Source organism: Narcine bancroftii, chromosome 3, assembly GCF_036971445.1.
Source record: "Narcine bancroftii isolate sNarBan1 chromosome 3, sNarBan1.hap1, whole genome shotgun sequence".
In the NCBI taxonomy this organism is placed as follows: Eukaryota; Metazoa; Chordata; class Chondrichthyes; order Torpediniformes; family Narcinidae; genus Narcine; species Narcine bancroftii.
In genome coordinates, this window is record NC_091471.1 from 261,177,081 (window position 1) to 261,201,848 (window position 24,768).

Consider the following 24,768-nt stretch of genomic DNA (forward strand, 5'->3'; position numbering starts at 1 on the left):
GTTTATATTTTTTTATCCACTTCTGCAGATGGCCTCAAAGCAGAGGCCCAGCAGGAAAACACCTAGAGATTGATGGGTCCTTGATTAACCAGCATATCAAAGGTTATGGGGAGAAGGCCGGGCAGTGGGACTGTGGGAAAGTAGATCAGCTCATGATTAAATGGCAGGGCGATGGGCTGAATAGCCTATTTCTGCTCCTATGTCTTATGGACTCAGCCTATGTTCTTATTGTTGGCATGTGGTGACATTGAAATTTCACCTCCAATGAAGTTACTGATAAGAAGCTGATTAAATTCTAAATTTATCATAATTTTGTGTGATTGGTTTGAGGTGTCACTGGCAAGGTTGGGATATATTGCTGAATTTGTAGTTATCCATGCTTGCTAGATATTTTAGAGAGCAGTTAAGAGTCAACGTCAACATAGTTGTGGAGTTACAAGGCCAGACTGGGTAAGGGTGGAGGAGGTCCTTCCCTGGAACACATCAGTGAACTGGCTGAGATTTTAATTACTATACAGTGATTTCACAGTCACTACTGCCGAAGCACGCTTTATATTCAGAATTATTATTTCTTCATATCCTTAGGAAGCTGTAGATGAGATCATTAATTCAGGCATACGGATTCTACCATAATTTAGCCACTAGAGTACCAAAACACCCTTCTGGTTCTTCTGTATTACCAAAGAGTGGGACTAGTCAAGACCAATTCATCAAACTGACACCCTCCAAAATGAGCCATTAACCTGTAACATTCATGCTGCCTGATCTATCGAGTATTTCCAGCTTCAAAGATAAGAAGAATCTGCAGTATTTGCCTTTGGACTGCCAACCTGATGTGATCCATTATACTCTGCCAACCTGATGTGATCCATTATACTCTGCCAACCTGATGTGATCCATTATACTCTGCCAACCTATTGTGGCCCGTTACACTCTGCCAGGCTGATGTGGCCCATTACACTCTGCCAACCTGATGTGGCCCGTTACACTCTGCCAACCTGATGTGGCCCGTTACACTCTGCCAACCTGATGTGGCCCGTTACATTCTGCCAGGATGATGTGGTCAATTACACTCTGCCAATGTGATGTAATCCATTGCACTCTGCAGGCTTTTGTCATCCATTACACTCTGCCAGGCAGATATGATCTATTGCACTCTGCCAACACGATGTGATCCACTCCACTCTGCCAGGCTGATGTCGTCCATTACATTCAGCCAACCTGATGTGGTTCATTGCACTCTACCAGCCGAAACTGTGCAAGACACTTCATCAGATTGTTCTTGCCTGCCTGCCATTTTCCTTCACTGGCCCCCTTCACATGCCTGATATTTTTAAACCTGGATGACCCAAAATTGTTGAATTCTGCAGCAATATTATTTTTTCTTCTTCCTTGGGATGTTGGAAGTGTCTCCTAGAAATTTGTTTCAAATCCTGAGATTCGGTTCAATCCCCAAGAGTTGATACTTATCCCTAGGTAACGTTAAGTGAGGATATCAAACAGTTTGAAGCCAGAGAGACTAAACAGAGTTCAAATACATGTCAGCCATGAATGAGCCTGCTGCTCTAGTCCCGTAAATGATCAGAGCAAAACCAAAAAGATTCCAATATTTATGACACTCAACAATCAAGATATTTTGACATCATGAACTTTATCATGTTTTACAGTAAATCTTCACAGGAATCACTCTAAATGAAGACTGGGACGGAGTAATAGTAAAGTGTGACTCACCTCCTGAGGGTCCACAACACAATAATGATAGAGATATTCATTGCCCAACATAATCCCTGCACCTCCTGAGTAGAACCGGCTGCATATTAACCTGATCTGGCTGTAGTACATGGATCCTCCACTGCTAGCCATAGGATTCACTCCCATGATGTATACAATACTGGCGATGAGCTCCATCCCACCCAGGATAGCGCTGAATACCAACACCAACAGGTAAAACTTCCGACTCCTGGAGTTCTGAGACTTGCTGATACTGGTGATGAAGAAGGCCAGGACAACAATAAACGAGATTGCCGCCATCGCAATCATGAAGCCAGAGGCAGCCCTGGGGTCAGTGGTGCCTCTGCCATAGCCATAGCCACCCATCCCGGGATAATAGCTGTTTCCTCCCAATCCTGGGTAATAGCCACCTCCTCCCATTCCTGGGTAAAAGCCGCCTCCAACTCCAAGTCCTCCACCGAGGCCTAAGCCATAACCATAACCGTACTGCCACTGCAACGTCGATGCCACGCAGGCAAAGATAGCCAGGCACAAGATGATAACGATTCCTTCTAAAATGCGAATGATCCCCGGGGGGGAGCTCCACTTGTAGAAATGCTGCGGCTTATCTTCAATGTAGTATGAGCCAGGTGGGGGTGAACGCACATCGAATTCAAAGCTGCCCACAGAGGGCCTGTAGGCCACAGGCTGGCTGTACTGTGTGGGACTGTAGGCAGGGGGACTGCCATAGGGTCGATTCTCATACATTATGATGGCAAGGGGACCTAGACAAGAGGAGAAACATTGACCAACGTCAATGGCCACAAAACAAGTAATCGTATAAAACGTAAAACAGGAAAGTCTGCAGAAACTGTGGTTGAAGTTAATACACGACACTGGAGAAACTCAGCAGGTCAAACTGTGCACTTTATATAGCAAAGATAAATATAATAACCAACGTTTTGGGCTTGAGCCCTTCATCAAGGGATGGACAAAATGTTGGTGAAATGGTAGGGGAGGGAGGGATGGGGGAGGAGCATGGTCCCAAAGGCAGGAGGTAATAGTTGGATAAGGGAGGGAGGGTGCACCAGCAAGCAGGGGGAGGAGGGATGGATGTGAATGGAGAGGGAGGGGGAATGGAGAGTGGGCTAGCAGAAACCGGGAGAAGTCGATAATGCCACCCGGTTAGAAAGGGCCCAGACGGAAAATGAAATGCTGTTTCTCCAATTCACGTGGTTTTGTTTGTCAGTACACGAGGCCATGGACAGACATTTGAGCACGGGAGTGGGATGCAGAATTGAAGTGGTTGGCCACTGGAAGATCCCTGTCATTTATGCGGACAGAGCAAAGGTGCTCAGCGAAGCGATGTAGAGATGGTCACAAAGGGAGTGCTGTAAAGGTAGGAGGTGGTATCCTTGCTATAACTGAGTGTTGTGTCCAGAACAGCTCTCCAACGCTGATTAACCTGGACTGAACCATGCAGCCAAGTGCCCTCTTGATTCAGACTCCCTGCACTGGGTGTGAATGTTTATATGCCCATCAGAAGGGAGATCAGAGGAGCATATCCCAGCACAGTCGCTATTAGTACCACAGAGGTGAGAACTCAGTGTTTGAGACAACAGTTGAATTGGACTTTATCTACAATCAAACATTTAGCCTTCACACATTGTCCAGCAGGAGTAAATCAAAATTCAATGCAAGTCATTCTTCGCTGGCCACAGTGAAGGCTTTAACAGTTTGTGGTGAGATATCTTAATGATTAGGTTGGTCATGACTGATGCCTGAAAGTTCCACATGATCTGAAGCACAAGATATCAGAAGACTGGCTTTACATATGGAAAAGGCTTTTATTTGCATCCAGTGCAAGGATCAGAAAGGATGACAGGTGAGTTGGAGGGCAGGTGGGCAAGGCAGAGTCAGATGGTGGTGGCTTTAGGAAGAGGGAGTTTAGGGGGATGGGTTAGACAGGGTTCATTAACTTGGATGGACATTCGGGTGGTATTGAAAGGAAGAGAGCCTGCTTGTCTATCAATAAAATCAGACTGACCTCTGTTCAGAGCTCTCCAAATCACACAGTTTTAGAGTAACCAGGGCTACTGAAACCCGCTGATGTGGCCAAACTTGAGTTAACAATTTGGGCAGGGAAGCTGAGAAGTGCAATTCTATTTACTAATAAAATAGTGACCTCATAAAATGACATACCTGGGGTTTGTGGATGCTGTGGACAAGGGCATCAATCATTGGTCCTAATACCAGGAGACATAAATGGTGGTGTGTTGGGGGGAGGGGTGGGTATCAGGGCTGTGATGAGTAGCTATTGGGGCTCTCTCAATGTACAAGACCATTGTTTTCACACTGGGCTCTAGATTAAAGTTCACTCATTCTTTGAGATTAGAAGCAGCTTAAAATTCATTTTAATCTTGTACATCCACGATGTAAGGAATGAGCTCAGTGTTCTTGCCCATCTTTGTGGTTGAGGTCATGGCTTCAGGTTCCATTGGCAAGAAACCACAGTATATTATGTGGATGGCACACATTGCTGGAAGAGGGAGTGAATATATTGATGGAGATTGCAGGAGCACCAGTCAAATGGACTGCTTTGTCCTGGATAGCACAGAGCTTATTCCCACTATTATGGATGATGCATTCATCAGGGAAGTTGAGCTGGCCCTATCATACACCTGATCTGTCCACTGCACGATGGGAAGAATTTAGGGAGTCAAGTTGCACACAACACTCAGCTTCTCACTTGTACATCAAGTGTCTAGTCAATGGTAACATTACCTATTCCTCCCAAGATGTTGAGGGTAGGAGACATAACTATGGTAACGTGAAAGTAGGGGGTGAGACTATCTTTTGTTGGTCTTGCCATGCCAAAATGTTGTCCAATTTTACTATGGACTGTTTCAGCACCTGAACTCTATGACATTAATATTATGGGAATTTGAGCAATTGGGACAGTTTAAGCACATGAAACTAAACAAAAACAATTTAATATCTCAGGACACTGCTGTAAAATTGATTAACAAAATTTTCTTCACCTCCCATTGGTGTGTGGTGTTTGTGAGACTGTGTGAGACTATATGACTGCATGTGTGCTTGTTTGTGTGTGAGACTGAGTGTGGGTGAGACTGTGTGTGGGTGGGACTGAGTGTGGGTGGGACTGAGTGTGGGTGGGACTGAGTGTGGGTGGGACTGAGTGTGGGTGGGACTGAGTGTGGGTGGGACTGAGTGTGGGTGGGACTGAGTGTGGGTGGGACTGAGTCAGTGAGACTATGAGGGTGAGACTGAGTGTGGGTGGGACTGTGTGTGAGACCGTGTGTGTGTGCTTGTGAGACCGTGTGTGTGTGCTTGTGAGACGGTGTGTGTGTCTTTGTGAGACGGTGTGTGTGTTTGTGAGACGGTGTGTGTGTTTGTGAGACGGTGTGTGTGTTTGTGAGACTGCGTTTGTGAGACTGCGTTTGTGAGACTGCGTTTGTGAGACTGCGTTTGTGAGACTGCGTTTGTGAGACTGCGTTTGTGAGACTGCGTTTGTGAGACTGCGTTTGTGAGACTGCGTTTGTGAGACTGCGTTTGTGAGACTGCGTTTGTGAGACTGCGTTTGTGAGACTGCGTTTGTGAGACTGCGTTTGTGAGACTGCGTTTGTGAGACTGCGTTTGTGAGACTGCGTTTGTGAGACTGTGTGTGTTTGAGAGACTGTGTGTTAGTGAGACTGTGTTAGTGAGACTGTGTTAGTGAGACTGTGTTAGTGAGACTGTGTTAGTGAGACTGTGTTAGTGAGACTGTGTTAGTGAGACTGTGTTAGTGAGACTGTTAGTGAGACTGTTTGTGAGACGGTGTGTGCGTTTGTGAGACTGCATTTGTGAGACTGCGTTTGTGAGACTGCGTTTGTGAGACTGCGTTTGTGAGACTGCGTTTGTGAGACTGCGTTTGTGAGACTGCGTTTGTGAGACTGCGTTTGTGAGACTGCGTTTGTGAGACTGCGTTTGTGAGACTGCGTTTGTGAGACTGTGTGTGTGTTTGTGAGACTGTGTGTGTGTTTGTGAGACTGTGTGTGTGTTTGTGAGACTAAACAGCAGATCATGTTTCAAACCTGAAATTAAAAAGATTTTCAGTTTGTTGCGCGATTTGCACTCCCCCCCCCCAACCACCACCACCGAAACGCAAGTGCTCCACAAATTAAACGGAGAGCTTTTATTCAGGGCGATTAGACTTGGAGACGCGCAAGCGGAGCCCGGGGTGGGTCGCTGTTTGGAGGCGCCCCTCTCGCCCCCCACACACCGGAGTCGTTTCCAAACAGCGGACTTCCCCCCCCCCCCCCACCTCCTGTTCGCTCGCCTTCTTTGTACAGTTATTAGTCAAGTTGAACTCAATCAACAAAATTAACTTTCAAAAAGCATTAATATTACAGTTTGTTTAAGTATTTGAACCCGTCCACGGGGGTGAAACAGTAGCGAGACGGGACACCCAACGTGCTCGTTTCCAACTGACCCTGAAAGTGTTCCCTACCTTTCAATGCCCACTCGCTCACCGGGTGGGCGCTTCCGTCCTCCCCCAACTTCACGCAACCTGCTGCAGAATCTCCCTCGATGTCCTTTCCCTGCTGTCCCCTCCTCTCTCGGAGCCCGGAACCGTTTGCAAGCTGCGGGATCCCGAGAGTTAACCTATCCGCCCATTCGTCCTTCCTCTGCCCCCAGGTTGGCTTTTGTCCCGTCCTTCCAACCAGTTACTGCGAGGCGAAAATGGCAGCGAGAAGGCTTAATCATTCATCCGAGATCAACAAACTGCACTCAAAGCGAAGGCGAAAGTTCCGCTTCATTAATCCTGGCTGCCCCTCTCTTGCACTGTGAAGCCAATAGTGGAAGCGATGAACTGGAACCCCCCCCCCCCCCCCCAGCATTATTGGGCAACAGGACAGGATGAAACACTGCAAACTAACAGAAACTCAGGGAACACCCCCATAACAATGAGAGTCTTTGTTGATGTGTGATATTTTGCCAGTGTCTCCGTTAACAATTGATATTCGACTATTGATTCGAAAACGGAATAAAATAACAGGAGAATTAGACTTTCCCTGCACCGGAGAGCACACAAACAGGGGCAAGCCAGCACAAGGCCTTATCGAAATCCAAAGGCATGAACAAATAGAGGGGCTGGAGATCAGCAATTTTGATAAGGGAATGCTGGAAATACTCAATTGGTATGTCATGTGGAGGTAGGGGTTCTCGACCTTTTTCTTTCCACTGGCATCCCACTTTAAGAATTCCCTATGCCATCAGTGCTCTGTGATGAGTCAGCGATTGCTTAAGGTGCGATATGGATGGAAAGAAAAAGTTTGAAAACCACTGTTTTAATTGTCCCTCATTGACTCGTTATGTGCACGGTTTCAGAACTCCAAAGGAAATGGCCAATGACAATTTTTCTCAAGGAAAATATTTCAGTAACAATTGGGTCGGGAGCAGTGGTTCTCAACCTTCCCTTCCCACTCACATCCCACCTTAAGCAATCCCTTGCTCATCACAGAGCACCAATGGCCTAGGATTACTTAAAATGGGATGTGAGTGGACAGAAAAAGGCTGAGAACCTCTGGTCTATAGGGCACTCAATTGGAGTACTGCGTACAGTTTGGAGTGCTTTATTTGAGAGAAGATGTGCTGGCAGTGGAGAGGGTTCCACTAGAATGATACCAAGAATGAAAAAGTTAGTATATGAGGAATGTTTGTTGGATCTTGGACTATTCTTGTTGGAGAAGAACAGAAGGATGAGGAGGAGGGGGACACCTCATAGAGGCCTTTCAAAAGCTGAAAGGCCTGGGCAGAGTAGATGTGGCAAGATTGTTTCCCATGGTAGGGGAGTCTGGAGCAAGAGGGCAGAACTTCAGGATTAAAGGGCATCAATTTAAAACAGAGATGGAGACATTTCTTTAGCGAGAAGGTGGTGAGTCGATGGAACTTGTTGCAACAGGCAGCTGTGGAAGTGAGATCAGTGGGTGTATTTAAGCCATAGATTGACAGTTATTTGATTAGTCAGGGCATCAAGGGTGACGGAAAAAGCCAGGGAGTGGGGCTGTGTGAGGATGGATCAGCTCATGAGCAGATTCGATGGGCCTATTGGCTTACTTCTGCTCCTACATCTTGTGAGGTCAAGTAGTACCTGTGGAGAGTCAAACGGAATCAATGTTCCAGGCCAGACTTTTCCCAGAAGGCCATTGATCCTGTTCCTCTCTAAATAAAATGTTGCCTAACCCATGGTGATTTCCAATGCTTTCCGTTTTTAAATATTTTTTCTTCTTCTTAGCCAGTTACTCAGCATTGAGAGAGACTTATTTCCACCCTTGGGTGTTCTGTTTTGCTAAAAAAGTCTTAGTAGGAATCAACTGTAACTCTATAATGAGCTCTGACAATTGGTGATTAAGGGGGTTCATGGGATACAGTGTTGGTGAGGTGGAAGGGCAGGTGGAACTGGACAGGTCTGATGGGCAGATGATTCAGATTGTAGCTCCTACCTGGCTGCTCCTTTGTCCAGGCCAAGGATGTCCCTGAAGCAATGAGAAAATCATAATTTTTTTTCCCCAAGGAGAAGAGCTTTTTCTGTCCTTCTGGAAATCTCTCGAACTGATCGGGAGTCTGTTGTCAGTTACACACCCACATTAATCACAGCCTCAGAGCTGGAGATGTTGTCGTGGGAGAGGATACTGACAATGATCCATTTTCTGAGTCGCATTGGTGGTAATTTTGTATTTCTACAAGGTGCCTACAGTAGATTGTCCAGGAGGGTGAGAATCATTGATGATGCCCAATAAGCATGGTGTCGGATTTGCACTTTTCTTCAAAACAAAGTCTACTCTCACTGAGAGGAGGCTCTGAAGAAATAGGAAGTGATCCACATTGAGTAGGGTTCTGTCATAGATCTTGATTGTCAGGGAAGGGTTGTTAAAGGACCTTTGTCTGCCACCTTTTTAATTTAACTTTCATCTTATTATCCATTTCAGTGGAGGTCAGTCTCCAAGCCGTGCATGCATGTAATTGCCATCTGGTGCTGTAGAATAATGACTGAAGTTGATGTGAGCTTGGAGGCAATGAATAATTTTCTGTCAATGCTGTGGTTTCGCTTCCACTCCTGTGGGAATATTGTTGGATGAAAGGAGTAGCATCAGAATAAGGAAGATTAAGAAGAAACACAAAACCCTTCATATACATAATATCATTACTGCTTTACTTTGGTCTCAATAAAGACTCCTGACCTGAAACGTTGACTGACTATTTCAATGCATCCACCCATAGATGCTGCTTGACTTATTGAAAACCTCCATCACTGTTTGTTCCATGTCAGGAAGAAGATGGGAGTAATGTCAGAACTTTGCTTGATTCCCATTCTACACTGGGAATGGATCAATAATGGGTGCCTTGAAGAGGATCCTGTCTTGCATGACATTGTGAAGCTCCAGAGGGCAGAGGACGGTGATAAATTTCAAAAGGACAGCCAAATTTGAGAAGGATCTTCCACAAACCCATCTCTAGATGGTGCATTTGAACCAATAAAAGGTGATATTAATACTGCTTCTGACATTTTTGGTTGGTTACCTGAGGGGAGATCATGCCATTGTTCCTCTTGAGAGATGGATTCCAGATTGTGACTCTACAAAGAGGGGTGACGGATTTTGGGGTATAGTAATTCTGAGGGTCAACTAATGGTCCGGATGTGAATTCATTTGACCAACAGTTAGTGTAGCAGTTAGCACGGTGCTGTTACAGAGCCAGCAACTGGGGTTCGAATCTGGCGTAATCTGTAATGAGTTTGTCAGTTCTCTCTATGTCTACGGGGGGTTTTCTCTGGATGCTCCTGTTTCCTCCCAGCCTTCAAAATGTACAGGGGTTGTAGGTTAATTGGGCTGCACAGGTTCGTGGGCCAGAAAGGTCTAAATTTAAATCTTCCCCAATTGAGGGACTCAGAACCAGCAGAGTTTACTCTCCCCAAGAAGAAATCCCCAGGCCTCCCTGGATCTTCTCAGCAAGAGCACAGGAAGGGACCAAAATGACCAACTAGAACCACAACATCAAGGCCACCAGCTGATTTATGACCAGTGCTTGGTCCCTATAAGAAAGCTCTCAGAGGTATCCTGGCCAGTGCCTTAACAGAGCTGTGACTTTTGCCTCCAGGTCCAGACAGTTTATCAACCAAGCTTCCTCAGAAAGGCTCGGAGTGTTTCCCAATAGAGGAGGTCCATAGTGCTATAGGCAAATAGTTACATCTCCTTCACCCAGAAAGCCTGCCCGTCACTAACCTGCCAGAAGAATGCAGCATTTTTCCCAATTGATCCATGTGGAGGATGCAGTCAAAAAGTTTACTGCATCTTGCATATTTTCTGTTGGTCGATTGAATTGCTGACTGTGAAGATCACATTATCAGGGAAAGCTACGAGGTCGGCCTCCTGTCTGGCTCAAGTGCAGCCAAACTTCACTGAAGAAGGCACAGGAGTTGTTCTACAGAGAGCGACAGATTTGGATATCCCTGATTGTCCAGGTCTTCCAAAGCAACGATCGTTCACTTTGACAAGACATTCTCTGGAATCATACACAATTTAGACCTGGGACATAAAACGTATTCCAAGACTAAATATGTGGAGGTACCTTGAAGAAGGGCTCAGGTCTGAAACGTGACATATCTTTGCTTCCTATGTCCGCTGTGAGACCTGCTGAGTTCCTCCAGCATTTTTGTGTTTTTCAAAGTTCAAATTTATGTTGGAGTACCCACATGACATCACATATGTCCCTGAGATTCTTTATACTACAATCACAGTGGCTGCAGAATTTTGTGTTTCACCCCAGGCCCCAAATCAATGCTCAGTTTAGATAGCTTTTGGGTGTATGGGGTGTCTAGGGAGGGGTAGCATCACTGATGGTGGGGGGGGGGGGAAAGAATGGGCCTCATCCACCTTTGGTCCCCACCTGGCATTCAGCTCTCACCTGTGGCTCCAAGTAGCTGTAGCATTTGCAGCAGCCATGACCTGGTATACCATCTCGGCAGACGGGCTAAACCAGGTGAGGGTAGCCGACGGGTCTTCGACCCTCGGCGAGGTAGGGGATCTGTCTATCCCAGAGTGTGAAGTCTGATCCTGGCGGATTGAGCAGAAGAGACCGATTAATGGTTCAATGGTCAAGAAGGCTGTGGAGCACTAAGAGCATGACAAGACACTTCTAGGAGGTCTCCAACCATAATAGTGGTCCGTGCAGTGGATTAAGGTCTCTTCAGCCGAGAGAGTGGGATCGCCCCTGTGCAACAACTGTTCTACCTGTTCACACACAGGTATCTGTTGGCCGATTCATCTCAGTCCAAACCCAACTCGACAAGTCCTGCAGCGATGGGAGAGTGGCGAAGCAACAAGTGGAGATGACCACTGGAAGATGAATGTCTTCTTCAAATCGAAGGACTACCACTATAGCTCTCTCAATAGTGTTTGATTGCAAATGTAACTTTATTTTACAGATTTGTATTATAAAACAAATAACACCAATGAAACTGACATTTCTATAGCACCTTTCACAAACTAATGACATTCCAATACTTCACATCAAATAAAGAATTGTGGAAATGTGGGAAACACAACCATGAATAGGGCACACCCACAGACAGAAATGGCATAATAACTGGGAAATTTGTATTTAATGAGGTTGACTGAGAATTAAATAACGGTATGGGACACTGGAGTGATCCCATTCTTTTCTGGAATCCTCAGTGTCTACCAGTGAGAGGAAGAGCCTCAGTTTAATGTCTACGTTCTCCTTGTAAGTGCGTGAACTTCCTCCAGGTGCTCCAATTACCTACCTCTTCCCAACAATCTGCTCGTTAGTAGGTTAAGTGGCTACTGGGGTGTAGGCAGTAGTAGGAGAAACAGTGTAGTGTTGATGGGCATGTGAAGAAGAATCAGTTACTGGGAAATGAGGTTGATGGGATGATATTGAGCCATGTTACTCAGTTGATAGCCCAAATGATTTCTATATTAAAATAGTAATATAAAATATTAAGTGACAGTCTTTCAGTATCTCCCAGAAGAGTCGCATTCTCGATCATACTCTTTAATTCGTTGTTTGACATATGAGAGCTTGTTCTTCAGGTAGGTGCACCGTTGCTTCTTCTCCACAAATGTTGGGTCCTGTTAAATTAAAAGAACTGCAATTAGAAGATGGGGCAATTGTTCCTTAGAATGGAAGTACTGGTGCAAGAACTGAAATGGATTGGATTTGGGTGGTCCCTCTTTTCGACGGGCCCTGTAGCACCCTCAGGTCTGTTGCAGCAAAGGGAGTCAGGAGGGGGTGGTACTCTGTCACTTCTGAATCAGGAGTTTGCAAGTTTAAATCCACAAGTCTTACTCCATCTATCCTGCATGTGTTTGCTGACCCACTAACCTGGGCTATTCAATTGGAATAAACCGCTATGGAAAAGCATCACATGGACTGCAACTATTTAAGAGGGTGACTCGTGATCTCAAGCCAACCGGGGGCTGGACAATAAACAATTACTTTGTCAGCAATCCTCATAGTCTAGGAAGCACTAAGTGAAATAATCTCAGGCTACCACTCGCAGTGCAGTGCTGAGTTGTGCTGCACAGTTGGAGGTGTTACCTCTCCAGAGAAATACTGCTTCTTTGCTGGACTTGAAATGCCTCTGGGCATTGCTTCAAAGAAGAGCAGTGGAGGTCTCCGAGATTCCCATCTGGGTTAATGAAAATCTTCTGGATGTGTAAGAGAGTTGATATGAGGTGCATATACTGAGCAACACACAGGCCCTTGGTGACTCAAGGTGAGGAACTTGGGGAGGTTGTGGGCTGTTGGCGACTTGAGGCGAGGAACTTGAGGCTGCAGGTGGCTGTGGTCAAAGGATTCAAACCAGACGGCGGACTGCCGGAGACTGGCTGAAGGATACCAGGTATTGGAACCAGGATGCGAGAGGGTGCCAAGGGTGCTGATCGTGTCAAAGGTTCGGATCTGGAGCTGCTGATGGTTCGGACTGGACTCTGTGTGGCCTCGGCAGCGCTGGAAGCAAATCGACAGATACTCGGTGACTCTGTGGGGGGGGGGGTCTACCTTTTGCTTCTCGTTCTCTGACTGCAAGAGCCGCTTCGGGCAATTTCTGCCGATGGCGAATCTGTCCACCTTGCAGCAGGCGATAGCAGGTTCTGTAATATTGCACTGTCTCTATTACATGACGATAAAGAAATCTTGAATCTTGTGAACAGCTCAACTAATATAAAAACGCTTCAGGAATGTTTTAAACTTTCATGCCTTTGTACCAGTGGAAAGTGTAATTTATCATCAACATTTTCCATCATTGCAGACAATTACAACCGTGCACTCTATCTTTTCTTTTAACCTCTTTGCTTAATTTTTTGAAAACTCTAAATTTCCTGACATCAGTACAAGTGTTCTTGTTCGGTGATATAATTGAATTGAATAGGAGAGCTCCTCCAGTTCCAGTTTAGTTTCCCTTCCCAAACATTCAATGCTCCTGTTATCATGAGGGATACTCACATTCTTTTTCTCTTTATAATCTTCAAGGATCTTCATGATCCGTCTGTGTTCCTGGAAAGAAGAACAGTAGATCAGAGTGAAATGAGTGCAGTACATGCCAGGGTCAGCAAGAGAGAAGAATTCAGCAAACTTCCCGCATTCACAATGTGAAATTTCCAGTTACATGTGCCTGATCATGTAGTCTTGGAGGTCTTAATGACATCTCTTCATGGTCCAAGGCAGGAATCCTAGGCATTGGGGCTTTATTCCCACAAAGGCACAGTGGGTACAGAATGTCCAGACTTTGCTTGTGGTGAACCAGCTGATCTATGCTAGGGCATTACTGGGGTGGCTACAGTGGGTTATTTGATTGTTGAATGGGAACTCAGTCAGGGTTCGTACATTGAGATGCGAGAATACAATGAGAAATATTCCAGATTTTTAAAAAAACCCAAAATATAGACATTAGTATCAAGGCTGAGGTTTGATTTCCCTCCCACATTGTTCTCGAGGAGGAAGTAATGGTGTGCCATCTTCCTGAATTGCCACAGTCCATGGTAAGATGCTGCCAGAATGTTTTAGACAGTGAATTCTGGAGCTCTGTCCCAGGAACAGCAAAGGAATGACACGGCAAGGATGGTGTTTTGGCTTTGGCATTCCAAGGCAGCCTGTGTTCTTTTCCTTCAGTGTAGTGCAGGTCACGGGCTTGGCAAGTGCTGTGGGGACAGAGAAGTTTAGTTACGTGGGAGCATTGGATAGGCTGGGAGGAAACTTTGGCCAAATTAAAATCAGTTATGAAAGAGTTGAACAGAGAGATCAGAAACAACTTACTTTAATGGAAAGGTTAATATTCAGCAGGGGAGAAGTATTAGAGGGGAGATCAAGAGAAATGCTTCACTCAGAGCCCAGAGATGGTGGGAAGTCTGGTCGGGGGAAGGAAAAGCAGAATTCCCAGCATATTTGGATCTAATTAGATGAGTCCTTGATGGCATGGAGCTGAGAAGTGGCATTTAGACAGCATGGATTAAATAGTTTCCTGCCGAGTTCTTTAATTCTCTGACTGAACTCAGGTAATCTTTCTGGGAAAAATGTGGATACAGTAAAACCCCTGGCATCTGGAATTCAAGCAACTGGCACCTCAAGCAACCAACAAAAAAAAGAGGAAAAATTAAAATAAATAAGAATAAAATATTAGGCTAAAAAAAAACTGCCGAGTCTAAAATTGCAAATGTTCTCTGAACATTTAACATCTAAACCTTTGGTGAAACTGGGAGCAAATAATCAGCCAACGGTGTACATTGGTCAGAGTTTGATCATAGTTTCTGGCTGAATAAAGTTTGAATAAAGTTGTGTTCGAATAAAATGGTGTCACCCAGGGTGAAGAGCTGGGTGATTCTCTTAAAGTGTCTCTTTCTCCCTGCTTTATCTGTAAACCTGGAGGTGGGGGGGGTGGGTTAATTATCTATAATGTTTATTGTTTGTCTTTCGGGCGGCTCCATGGAGGGGGAGGAACCTGCAGATGCAGTTAAATGTTTTCAAAGATTGTGACTGAAAATAAAGTAAAATGCTTTAAGGTTTATATATTCATGCAAGTGAAGTTTGTTTAGCGTAAGTACAGTATAGTATTTTTTGTCTTTTGCCTTTCAAACTGTTTATTCTTAGTGCAGGTGTACTAGACATTGTAAGAGTAAGTCTCAAGGAATCAGAAAATACACTTATCCGGCAACTACAATCTCCGTAAGTGCCGGATACCAGGGGTTTTACTGTATTATATTGAAGGTTGAACAGAAATGGGGTTGGATGGTGATGCCTCCAAGGCTATTAGGCAAAGGTGCCAAAGTCTTACTGGCTCAATGCCATCTCTATCTCAGGTTAGTGCATGCCTCCAATTCTGATGTAGATGGGCTTCTGCCTGCACTAACTCTGGGCTTGAAATGAGTGGAACATTCCTCAGATTATCAGTTCCTTATCTGCTTCCAGAAAACAAAACACTGAGAGTTATTAGATATCTGTTGCCAACAGTTTGTGCAGAAGAATGATTACTTATTACATTCTCGGTTTCTAAACTGAGGAGGCATTCAAGAATACTGGGGGTGGGGGGTCACATATGGACCAGAATGAGCATGGATGGCTCCATTTGAGAACCAAGTAATTTCTGTTTTACAAAAATTATTTATTTATCTATTTACCCATCCATCCATCCATCCATTTATTGATTTTTAAACACAATCCAGTGGTTTGGAGACTCATTTCATATTTCCTGATTAAGAAATAATGATTCCTTGAATTTAGATCCTTGGTTGCAGTGATGAAATTTGAACCACATCCCTAGACAAATACAACATTAATGCTAGTCCTGTAACATAACCTCAATTCTATTACAGCACTCCTTAAAGTACGTACACTAGGTTCTGACTCACACCTTATGCTGGTTGTGAGTAAAGTCAGATTAACATTATTTTGCAGCTACAAATAACATTGGCAACGCCTTGCAGACAATGAAGACCAGGTCATTAGGTCTGATGTGTGATGTATGTTCTTCTGGAAGGGTAGAGGGCATTGGCACTTCTCAAAGTGCAGCAACTCCCTTAATATTGACACTGGTGTTCTATTCTAGATAGGGCACAGAAGGTTCCCAAGCAGAGGAGATCCCCCATTAATCTAAGACCAATATTTATCAGAGAAATAAATTGGAGATCAATCTACAGAACCACAAGAGTGGCGGAGGATTATGGAGTCTCCCTCCTGCCCCTACCATCAACGTGATCTACAGGGATCATTGTCTGAAGAGGGCGTGTAAAATCATTCGGGACCCCTTGCACAGAATCTTTCAGCCACTCTAATGGGGAAGAGATACAGGAGGATCAGAGCCAGCACCTCCAGGTTAAGGAACAGCTTCTTCTCACATGTAGTGAGAATGGTGAACGATCAAAGGAACAGCTCACACTGACCACCTGAGACTCTCATATTCATGAAATAATATTTATTTATTTGTATGTATGAACACTTGTCTTATTTGTCTGTGCGTGTGTTGTGACTGGTTGTGTGAATGCATGTTTTACACCAAGGACCGGAGAACGGTGTTTCATTGGGTTGTACTTATGCAATCCAGGGTGGGAACCTCATCCAGCTCTAGCCTTAGGGGCTGTTGAGGGAGCTGGAGCAGGGCGGAATCTTGGACTGAGCGGTTGGTACTGAAAAGAGATTGGAAGTGTTCTGACCATCGGTTGAGGATGGAGATCTTGTCGCTGAGGAGGACTTTGCCATCTGAGCTGCGCAGCGGGCTTTGGACTTGGGGTGAGGGGCCGTACACAGCCTTTAGAGCCTCGTAGAAACCCCTGAAGTCGCCAATGTCCGCGCTGAGCTGTGTTCGTTTGGCGAGGCTAGTCCACCACTCATTTTGGATCTCCCGGAGTTTGCGCTGAAGATGGCTGCATGCGCGACGGAAGGCTTGTTTTTTCTCTGGACAGGATGGCTTTGTAAGGTGAGCCTGGTGGGCAGCTCGCTTCTTTGCCAGCAGCTCCTGGATTTCCTGGCTGTTTTCGTCAAACCAGTCCTTGTTTTTCCTGGAGGAGAAGCCCAGTACCTCTTCAGTGGATTGCAGTATGGTAGTCTTCAACTGATCCCAGAGGGTTTCAGGGGACGGGTCCGTGAGGCGGGTTGCAACGTCGAGCTTTGCTTTGAGGTTTGCCTGGAAGTTTCCTCTCGCTTCGTCTGACTGCAGTTTTCCAACATTGAACCTCTTTCTGGGGGCTTTATTGTTCCTGGGCTTTGGCTTGAAGTGAAGGTTGAGCTTGCAGCGAACCAGCCGGTGGTCAGTGTGGCATTCCGCGCTAGGCATGACCCTGGTGTGGAGCACATCTTGTTTGTCACTTTCTCGCACCAGGATGTAGTCCAGGAGGTGCCAGTGTTTGGATCGGGGATGCATCCAGGTGGTCTTAAGGCTGTCCCTCTGCTGAAAAAGGGTGTTTGTAATGACAAGCCGCTGTTCTGCGCAGAGCTCCAACAGGAGGCGCCCATTGTCGTTGCACTTGCCGACGCCATGCTTGCCCAGGACAACTGAAAAATGGCAAAGCAGCAGGTATGGATGGAATCCCCCCAGAAGTCTGGAAGGCCGGCGGCAAAACTCTGCATGCCAAACTGCATGAGTTTTTCAAGCTTTGTTGGGACCAAGGTAAACTGCCTCAGGATCTTCGTGATGCCACCATCATCACCCTGTACAAAAACAAAGGCGAGAAATCAGACTGCTCAAACTACAGGGGAATCACGTTGCTCTCCATTGCAGGCAAAATCTTCGCTAGGATTCTACTAAACAGAATAATACCTAGTGTCGCCGAGAATATTCTCCCAGAATCACAGTGCGGCTTTCGCGCAAACAGAGGAACCACTGACATGGTCTTTGCCCTCAGACAGCTCCAAGAAAAGTGCAGAGAACAAAACAAAGGACTCTACATCACCTTTGTTGACCTCACCAAAGCCTTCGACACCGTGAGCAGGAAAGGGCTTTGGCAAATACTAGAGCGCATAGGATGTCCCCCAAAGTTCCTCAACATGATTATCCAACTGCACGAAAACCAACAAGGTCGGGTCAGATACAGCAATGAGCTCTCTGAACCCTTCTCCATTAACAATGGCGTGAAGCAAGGCTGTGTTCTCGCACCAACCCTCTTTTCAATCTTCTTCAGCATGATGCTGAACCAAGCCATGAAAGACCCCAACAATGAAGACGCTGTTTACATCCGGTACCGCACGGATGGCAGTCTCTTCAATCTGAGGCGCCTGCAAGCTCACACCAAGACACAAGAGAAACTTGTCCGTGAACTACTCTTTGCAGACGATGCCGCTTTAGTTGCCCATTCAGAGCCAGCTCTTCAGCGCTTGACATGCTGCTTTGCGGAAACTGCCAAAATGTTTGGCCTGGAAGTCAGCCTGAAGAAAACTGAGGTCCTCCATCAGCCAGCTCCCCACCATGACTACCAGCCCCCCCACATCTCCATCGGGCACACAAAACTCAAAACGGTCAACCAGTTTACCTATCTCGGCTGCACCATTTCATCAGATGCAAGGATCGACAATGAGATAGACAACACTCGCCAAGGCAAATAGCGCCTTTGGAAGACTACACAAAAGAGTCTGGAAAAACAACCAACTGAAATACCTCACAAAGATAAGCGTATACAGAGCCGTTGTCATACCCACACTCCTGTTCGGCTCCGAATCATGGGTCCTCTACCGGCACCACCTACGGCTCCTAGAACGCTTCCACCAGCGTTGTCTCCGCTCCATCCTCAACATCCATTGGAGCGCTCACACCCCTAACGTCGAGGTACTCGAGATGGCAGAGGTCGACAGCATCGAGTCCACGCTGCTGAAGATCCAGCTGCGCTGGATGGGTCACGTCTCCAGAATGGAGGACCATCGCCTTCCCAAGATCGTATTATATGGCGAGCTCTCCACTGGCCACCGTGACAGAGGTGCACCAAAGAAAAGGTACAAGGACTGCCTAAAGAAATCTCTTGGTGCCTGCCACATTGACCACCGCCAGTGGGCTGATAACGCCTCAAACCGTGCATCTTGGCGCCTCACAGTTTGGCGGGCAGCAGCCTCCTTTGAAGAAGACCGCAGAGCCCACCTCACTGACAAAAGGCAAAGGAGGAAAAACCCAACACCCAACCCCAACCCACCAATTTTCCCTTGCAACCGCTGCAATCGTGTCTGCCTGTCCCGCATCGGACTGGTCAGCCACAAACGAGCCTGCAGCTGACGTGGACTTTTTTACCCCCTCCATAAATCTTCGTCCGCGAAGCCAAGCCAAAGAAAAAAAAAGACTTATGCAATCAGTTGACAATAAACTTGACTTAATCTCTCAGCCAACATCTTTAAAACTAGAGGAACTGATCACATTAATACTGTGCAATAAAAACTCAGCAGGCCATGCAGCATCTATAGAAAGCAAAGGGTAACAAAACATATTGGGCCTGAGCCTTTCATCATGGTATGAGCAAAAAGCAGGCAGGTGGATGAATGAAAAGGAGAAGAGGAGAGGAGGGAAGAAGTGGCAGGGGAGAGGCACAGGCTAACAGACAAGGGGACGTAGGTGGACATCAGCAAACTTTCTTGTTTTCATCATATTAATACTTCCTGTTTCCAAATTGACTACGATTCCTGCCTAAGAATACCATCGCTATCGGGAGAAGTTGTAAAACGAGTACCAGGTGCTCCCCTACCAACAATGGTCCAAAGTTACGATGGTTCAAATCCATAACTTTAAATTTCAAATTCTGATCTGTCCCGCGCTTGCGAGATGCGGTATGCCACCATCCAGCAATTAATTTTAGTTCAATGCTTCAAATATTCTTCATGCCCAGTGTGCTTCAGCTGTGTACATTAATGTTTTTAACCAATGTGGAATATTCAAAATTGATTTATAAGAAATGGTAGGTGCAGTATTCTTTTACGACTTATGATTTTTTTCAACTTACGATGGGTTTGCCGGAATGTAACCCCATTTTAAGTTGAGGAGCACCTGTACTGAAATGGATGATCTGTTAGGATCACATTCAGTGATGGAGCAGGTCTATTACTGCATCAGTTCTCTGTGTTTGGTGGGTCTTTGCTCACTGCAGCACCTCAAAGGTTAACCTTTAATTTCCAGAAACTAGGGCAAACCTGGAGGGCTGTTAGTCCTGTCCCACAGACAGCATTCTGGGCCCAATTTCCACTGACCTCGGAAGTCTCTGTGTAGTGGGGCAGTTTCTCGATCAGAGTCTTCAGCTCCACAAACTTCCTGTTGGCTGCGTGGATCGCAGTGTGTAGCTCCCTATATTCAGCATATTGGTCATTGAATACTCCCTTGTAGCGCTCTCTCTCCTCTACACTTTCAATCTTCGGGTATTTTCTGTGAGAACAAAGGAGGGTTTGCAAAGGGTTGTCATTAATAACTGGACAAATATTAACTGCAAAATCTCTCTGACTTTTCATAGATGTGGTAATTTAGTTACATGCATTAACCAGTTAGAAGTGATAGGAGTCACATCAACACAACTTGCATGTATACCTCATTTTTAACATAATGGAATATCAAGCATAGAACAGCACAGCCCAAAACGTCTGCATCGTCCACAGTGTCATTTTAAACTAATCCCATCTACTGGCACCTGGTCTGTATCCTTCTACTCCCCACCTGCTCCTTTGTCTGTCTAAATGCTTCTTAAATATTACTATTCATGCCTGCTTCCACCACCTCTCCTGACAGCACATTCCACCCACCCTCTGTGTAAAAATTTGCCTTGTAAACTTTCCCTTCTTTAAACTTTCCCTCCCTTCGCACTTTCAAACAGGATGTTTCCATCCTGGGAAACAAGACTCTGATTGTCTACCCTATCATTAAAGCCTCTCATAAATTTTAAACTTCTATCACCAACCCCTTTTGACTGTCCAGAGAAAATAATTCAAGTTTGTCCCATCTCCCCTTCATTCCCCCATCCAGTCAACATCCCGTGAACATCATCTGCACCCTCTTCGAAGGCTCCACGCTCTTCCTGTAATATAACGTCCAGAACTATATACAACACTTCAAATAGAGACTAACTAAACTTTTATACAGTTGCAACATGGCTTTTAGACAGTGCCCCAACCCACAAAGGCATGTATGCCCTATGCCTTCTTTACCACCCTATTGGTATTGCTACTTTCAGGGAGCTATGGACTTGTACCCTAAGATTCCTTGGTATATCAATGTCTCTTAGGGTCCTGCCACTTACTGTAAGGTTCAAGGTTCCTTTATTGTCATGTAATAAAGACATGGAATTTGCTTTCATCTGCTGTAAGGCAGACAGATTCACCATCGGCAGAAATTGCCTGAAGCACCCCTTGCAGTCAGAGAAAGAGAAGCAAAAGAGAATCCCCTCAGAGTCACTGAGTGTCCGTGGATTCACCTCCAGCGCTCCCGCAGCCACACAGAGTTCAGTCCAAACCGTCAGCAGCCCGAGTTTCAGATCTGAGCCTTCGACACGATCAGGAAACCTTCAGCACCCTCTCGCATCCTGATTCCAAAACCTGGTACCCCTTCAGCTAGTCTCGTACCTGTCTCCGGCAGTCTGCAGCTGGTATGAATCCCAGTCGCCAGCAGCCTGCGCTGTTTCCTCGCCAACAGCCTACGGTCGCAGGATTTTCAAATAAAGTCACCGTCAGCCCAATTAACAGGCTGTGGAAAGCCTGCATGGAGCCAACGACAGTCAGACTGGGTGGTTGGACCCCACGGGAGTGCTATGTATCCGCTCCCTCCTCTCCGTGGCTGTTACAGCAGTGCCGCCATCATTAATGTGGGGAAGGTCCACTTCCCCCTTGCAGTTGACCTCCCAAAGGGCAATGTAAGAACATAAGAAATAGCAACAGGAGTTGGCCATCCCGCCCATCAAGTCTGCTCCACCATTCAATAAGATCATGGTTCATCCGGCCATGGACTCAGCTCTACCTGCTTGCTTTTTTCCCCATAACCCTTCATTTCCCCCACTATGCTTTAAAGCATCCTCATACTTTAAACATTTCTTCTTGTTTCTAATACATGAATTAAATGCCTTGGAATTTTTCCTATATACTATTTGCCTAGGGCATCTCACGGCCTCTTTTATCCCTCCTGTGCTTTCAGTCAAATATTCCAAATTGATCCATAGAAGTAACCACGAAACTGAACTTTAAAAACCGTTGTCAAGAAAGGGAGAAGGCCACTCAGCCTATTGAGTCCTTTCCCCCACTAACTTTCTCTGTAACATATTCCCCGGAGATTTTCATCAATCCCAGCCAGATTCGATTACCCTCCTACACTGGGGACAATTTACATTGGCCAACTAACCGACCTTTTCTGGGATATGGGAGGAAGCCAGAGCACAAAGAGAAGAGTCCATGCAGGTAGCACGGGAGGACAGGACTGAGCCTGGGTGGCAGGAGCTCCACCAGCCACGCCATCCACAGGTTAACCTGATACATTATTTCTCTCACAACTGATGCTCCTTGACCAGTATTCTATTTTTTTTTTTATATATATCAGTAATCACTTTGCATTTACTAACAAGACTCTTTCCTTACGTTACATAATCAGGAACAATGAGGGGCTTGGGAATAAATCCAGATGGAATAGACTTGTTGAGGGTGTCTAGACCATTGAGCTGTGATGCATTGTTTTTGGTCCATTCTTCATCTGGAACCCGTGGCGTGTTTGTCCGGGACGACATGCGCTTGAATGAGAACCGTCGCTTCTGTGGGGTCACTGTGGCTGTTCCACGCTGCAGGAGGAAACGCAATGAGAACTCAGACCTAACCCATAAATGTGAAGGTAGGTCGCTGCCCCCGCTCCTGTCACAGGCAGCCCCCCAATCCACCCACCAGTTCTCAGGGGATTCCACCTCGAGCAGATTGTTGCATAGGGACCACCCAATGATCAGGAGCCAGCTAGAAACCTATACAGAGCTAAAACACATCAACGCCCTGCATGTAGCACAAGTCAGCGTAAAGCTCCAGTGAGTAGTTAGGAAGGCAATAGGGTTCATTGAACAAGGGGATGGAGGTTAAAAAGAGGACAACTACACATGGTGCTGGTGAGACAGCCAGCTTTGGTCGGCTGGAGAGGAGACACATTTGCATTGGAGGTGGGTCAATAGGAAGATTCAAGGTTGAAAGGTCAATCTTATGAGAAACAAGCGAGGCCTCTAACACATTGCTGCTTGGAAAATTGAAAGGTGATCCGACTGAAACCTTTAAGGTGCCTGGAGGATGACTTCTTCCTCAGGGAAACCTTAAGATGGACCATCTCAGAGTGAAAAGGTATCCATCTAAAATGGATATTGGAAAGGAATTTCTCCTCTCAAGGGAGGTTCAGCAATGGAGGCTGAATCACTGAATATATTCAAGAGTGAGACAGACTGATATTTGATCTGTGGGAAGTCTAAAGTTATGAGGAACTGGCAGGAAAATGGAGTTTCAGTCTGATTTTTATTATGATTCTATTGATTGGGCCTGAGGGACTGACTCTCCTGCTATTAATTTTTATGCATTGGAAAGTATCCCAAGGCACTTTTCAGAAATACTATTAAAGATCACTTGACACACTGATCCAAATACACATGTGACTGAAAGCTCAGTTAAAGAGGCTTCTAGGAACATCTTTGGGGCGTGGCGAGTCTCAGTGAGGGAATTCCAGATCTTGGGGCTCAGGCAGCTGAATGCCCACCCCCCCATCCCCTTTTGTACAATATTCTGGTACAATAAGAGGAGGGGGGCTAAATGAAGCAGCAAAGGTAAGACACCATGAAGGGATTTGAGAGCAAGGAGGAGATCTTTAAAATAAAAGCAGAAACCCACCAGGGTCAGACACCACAGGGTAGTTAGCAACTGGGATTTGGATACGATCAGACATGATTCCCCACGACCCTATGCTGAGGGAAGATGAAAGACAGGAGTCTGACGAGAATTTCAGCAGTGAAATTAGTGAAAATGAATCAAAGCAGTGATGGAGGACAGGAATATTTTTGGGATGTACCTGATGGTCTTGGGCGTCTTACCCTTGCTGTATGACCTGCTGCGTTTCTCCACCGCATTTTGAGGATGGAGGCTGGCATGGTATTGAAAGCTCAGTGGTTTGTGGGAGAAGGATGGAGTCGGTGAAAAGGGGTTGCAGTATGTACTGGGAACAGAAGTCTGCAGCCTGAATCGACTTGGTTGGAAGAAACTTCTCACCTGAAATGTCAATGTGACCTACAATGGGAGGGAAGGTGTCAGGGGAGAGGCAGTGGGATAGAGCTGGGGATTATCAGCAGATTATAGCAGTGTCGTGCCAAGGGGGTCATTTGTGGACATTGCCTCCCCAAACGAGGTACTGTGACTCCCCCCCCCCCCCCCCCACCCATGCTAGGATGACCTGACACCCGTTTTGAGTAATCTGTCCTCCATCTGGTGCTACCTCAAACTAAATGTTAATTTGTCCTCCATTTGGGGGTCTAGGGGCAGAAAGGGGGCACTAATCATATTAAAATGTGGTGTCCCGGGGTCCGTAGGCTATGCACGGCCACATTTCTTCCTGTGCATATGCGCTAGTGCCGGCTGGCGCATGGGCAATGGATTGGAGAGCCTGGGGCCACTGGCATCACTTCCCCTTCCTCCATTGGAAGTGATGCCAGTGGTCCCTGGCACTCCAATCCATTGCCCTTGCGCCAGCCGGCCCTAGCACATACGTGCGAGAAGAAATATGGCCTCGCGTGGCCTACAGATCCTGGGACGCCACATTTAACAAGGTAGGTTCCCCCTTTCTGCCAGCACCCACTGAGCAAGATTTCAAGCATCACATTGTGCCATCCCGCGAATACCCTAATGTCCCCCTCCCCGGTAAGACTTGTTCTGGCGCTGACCCTGGATTATGTGAACAGTGATGCTGTGTTTTCGGTGATGTGACATAGGAGGAATGAAGGAGAGATCCTTGAGGAATATTTTAGGGAATGGGAGTGGGAACAGTGAGAGTCACCACAGAAAACACAATACAGGCAGACCCCGACTTAC

General features: G+C 46.1%; 1 protein-coding gene across 1 annotated transcript in view; it reads right to left on the reverse strand.

Annotated features, from left to right (window-relative positions):
* LOC138756820 (uncharacterized) overlaps positions 1-24,768 on the reverse strand; it is a 62,095-nt gene that overhangs the window by 28,378 nt on the left and 8,949 nt on the right. The window contains exons 3-11 of the mRNA XM_069923210.1: positions 22,306-22,502; positions 19,945-20,116; positions 13,240-13,290; positions 11,754-11,864; positions 10,678-10,886; positions 9,295-9,349; positions 8,217-8,337; positions 6,221-6,439; positions 1,732-2,495 (exon numbers count right to left, since the gene is read on the reverse strand). Coding sequence (XP_069779311.1) covers positions 1,732-2,495; positions 6,221-6,439; positions 8,217-8,337; positions 9,295-9,349; positions 10,678-10,886; positions 11,754-11,864; positions 13,240-13,290; positions 19,945-20,116; positions 22,306-22,502 — 1,899 coding nt within the window. The remainder of the gene's footprint in view (positions 1-1,731; positions 2,496-6,220; positions 6,440-8,216; positions 8,338-9,294; positions 9,350-10,677; positions 10,887-11,753; positions 11,865-13,239; positions 13,291-19,944; positions 20,117-22,305; positions 22,503-24,768) is intronic.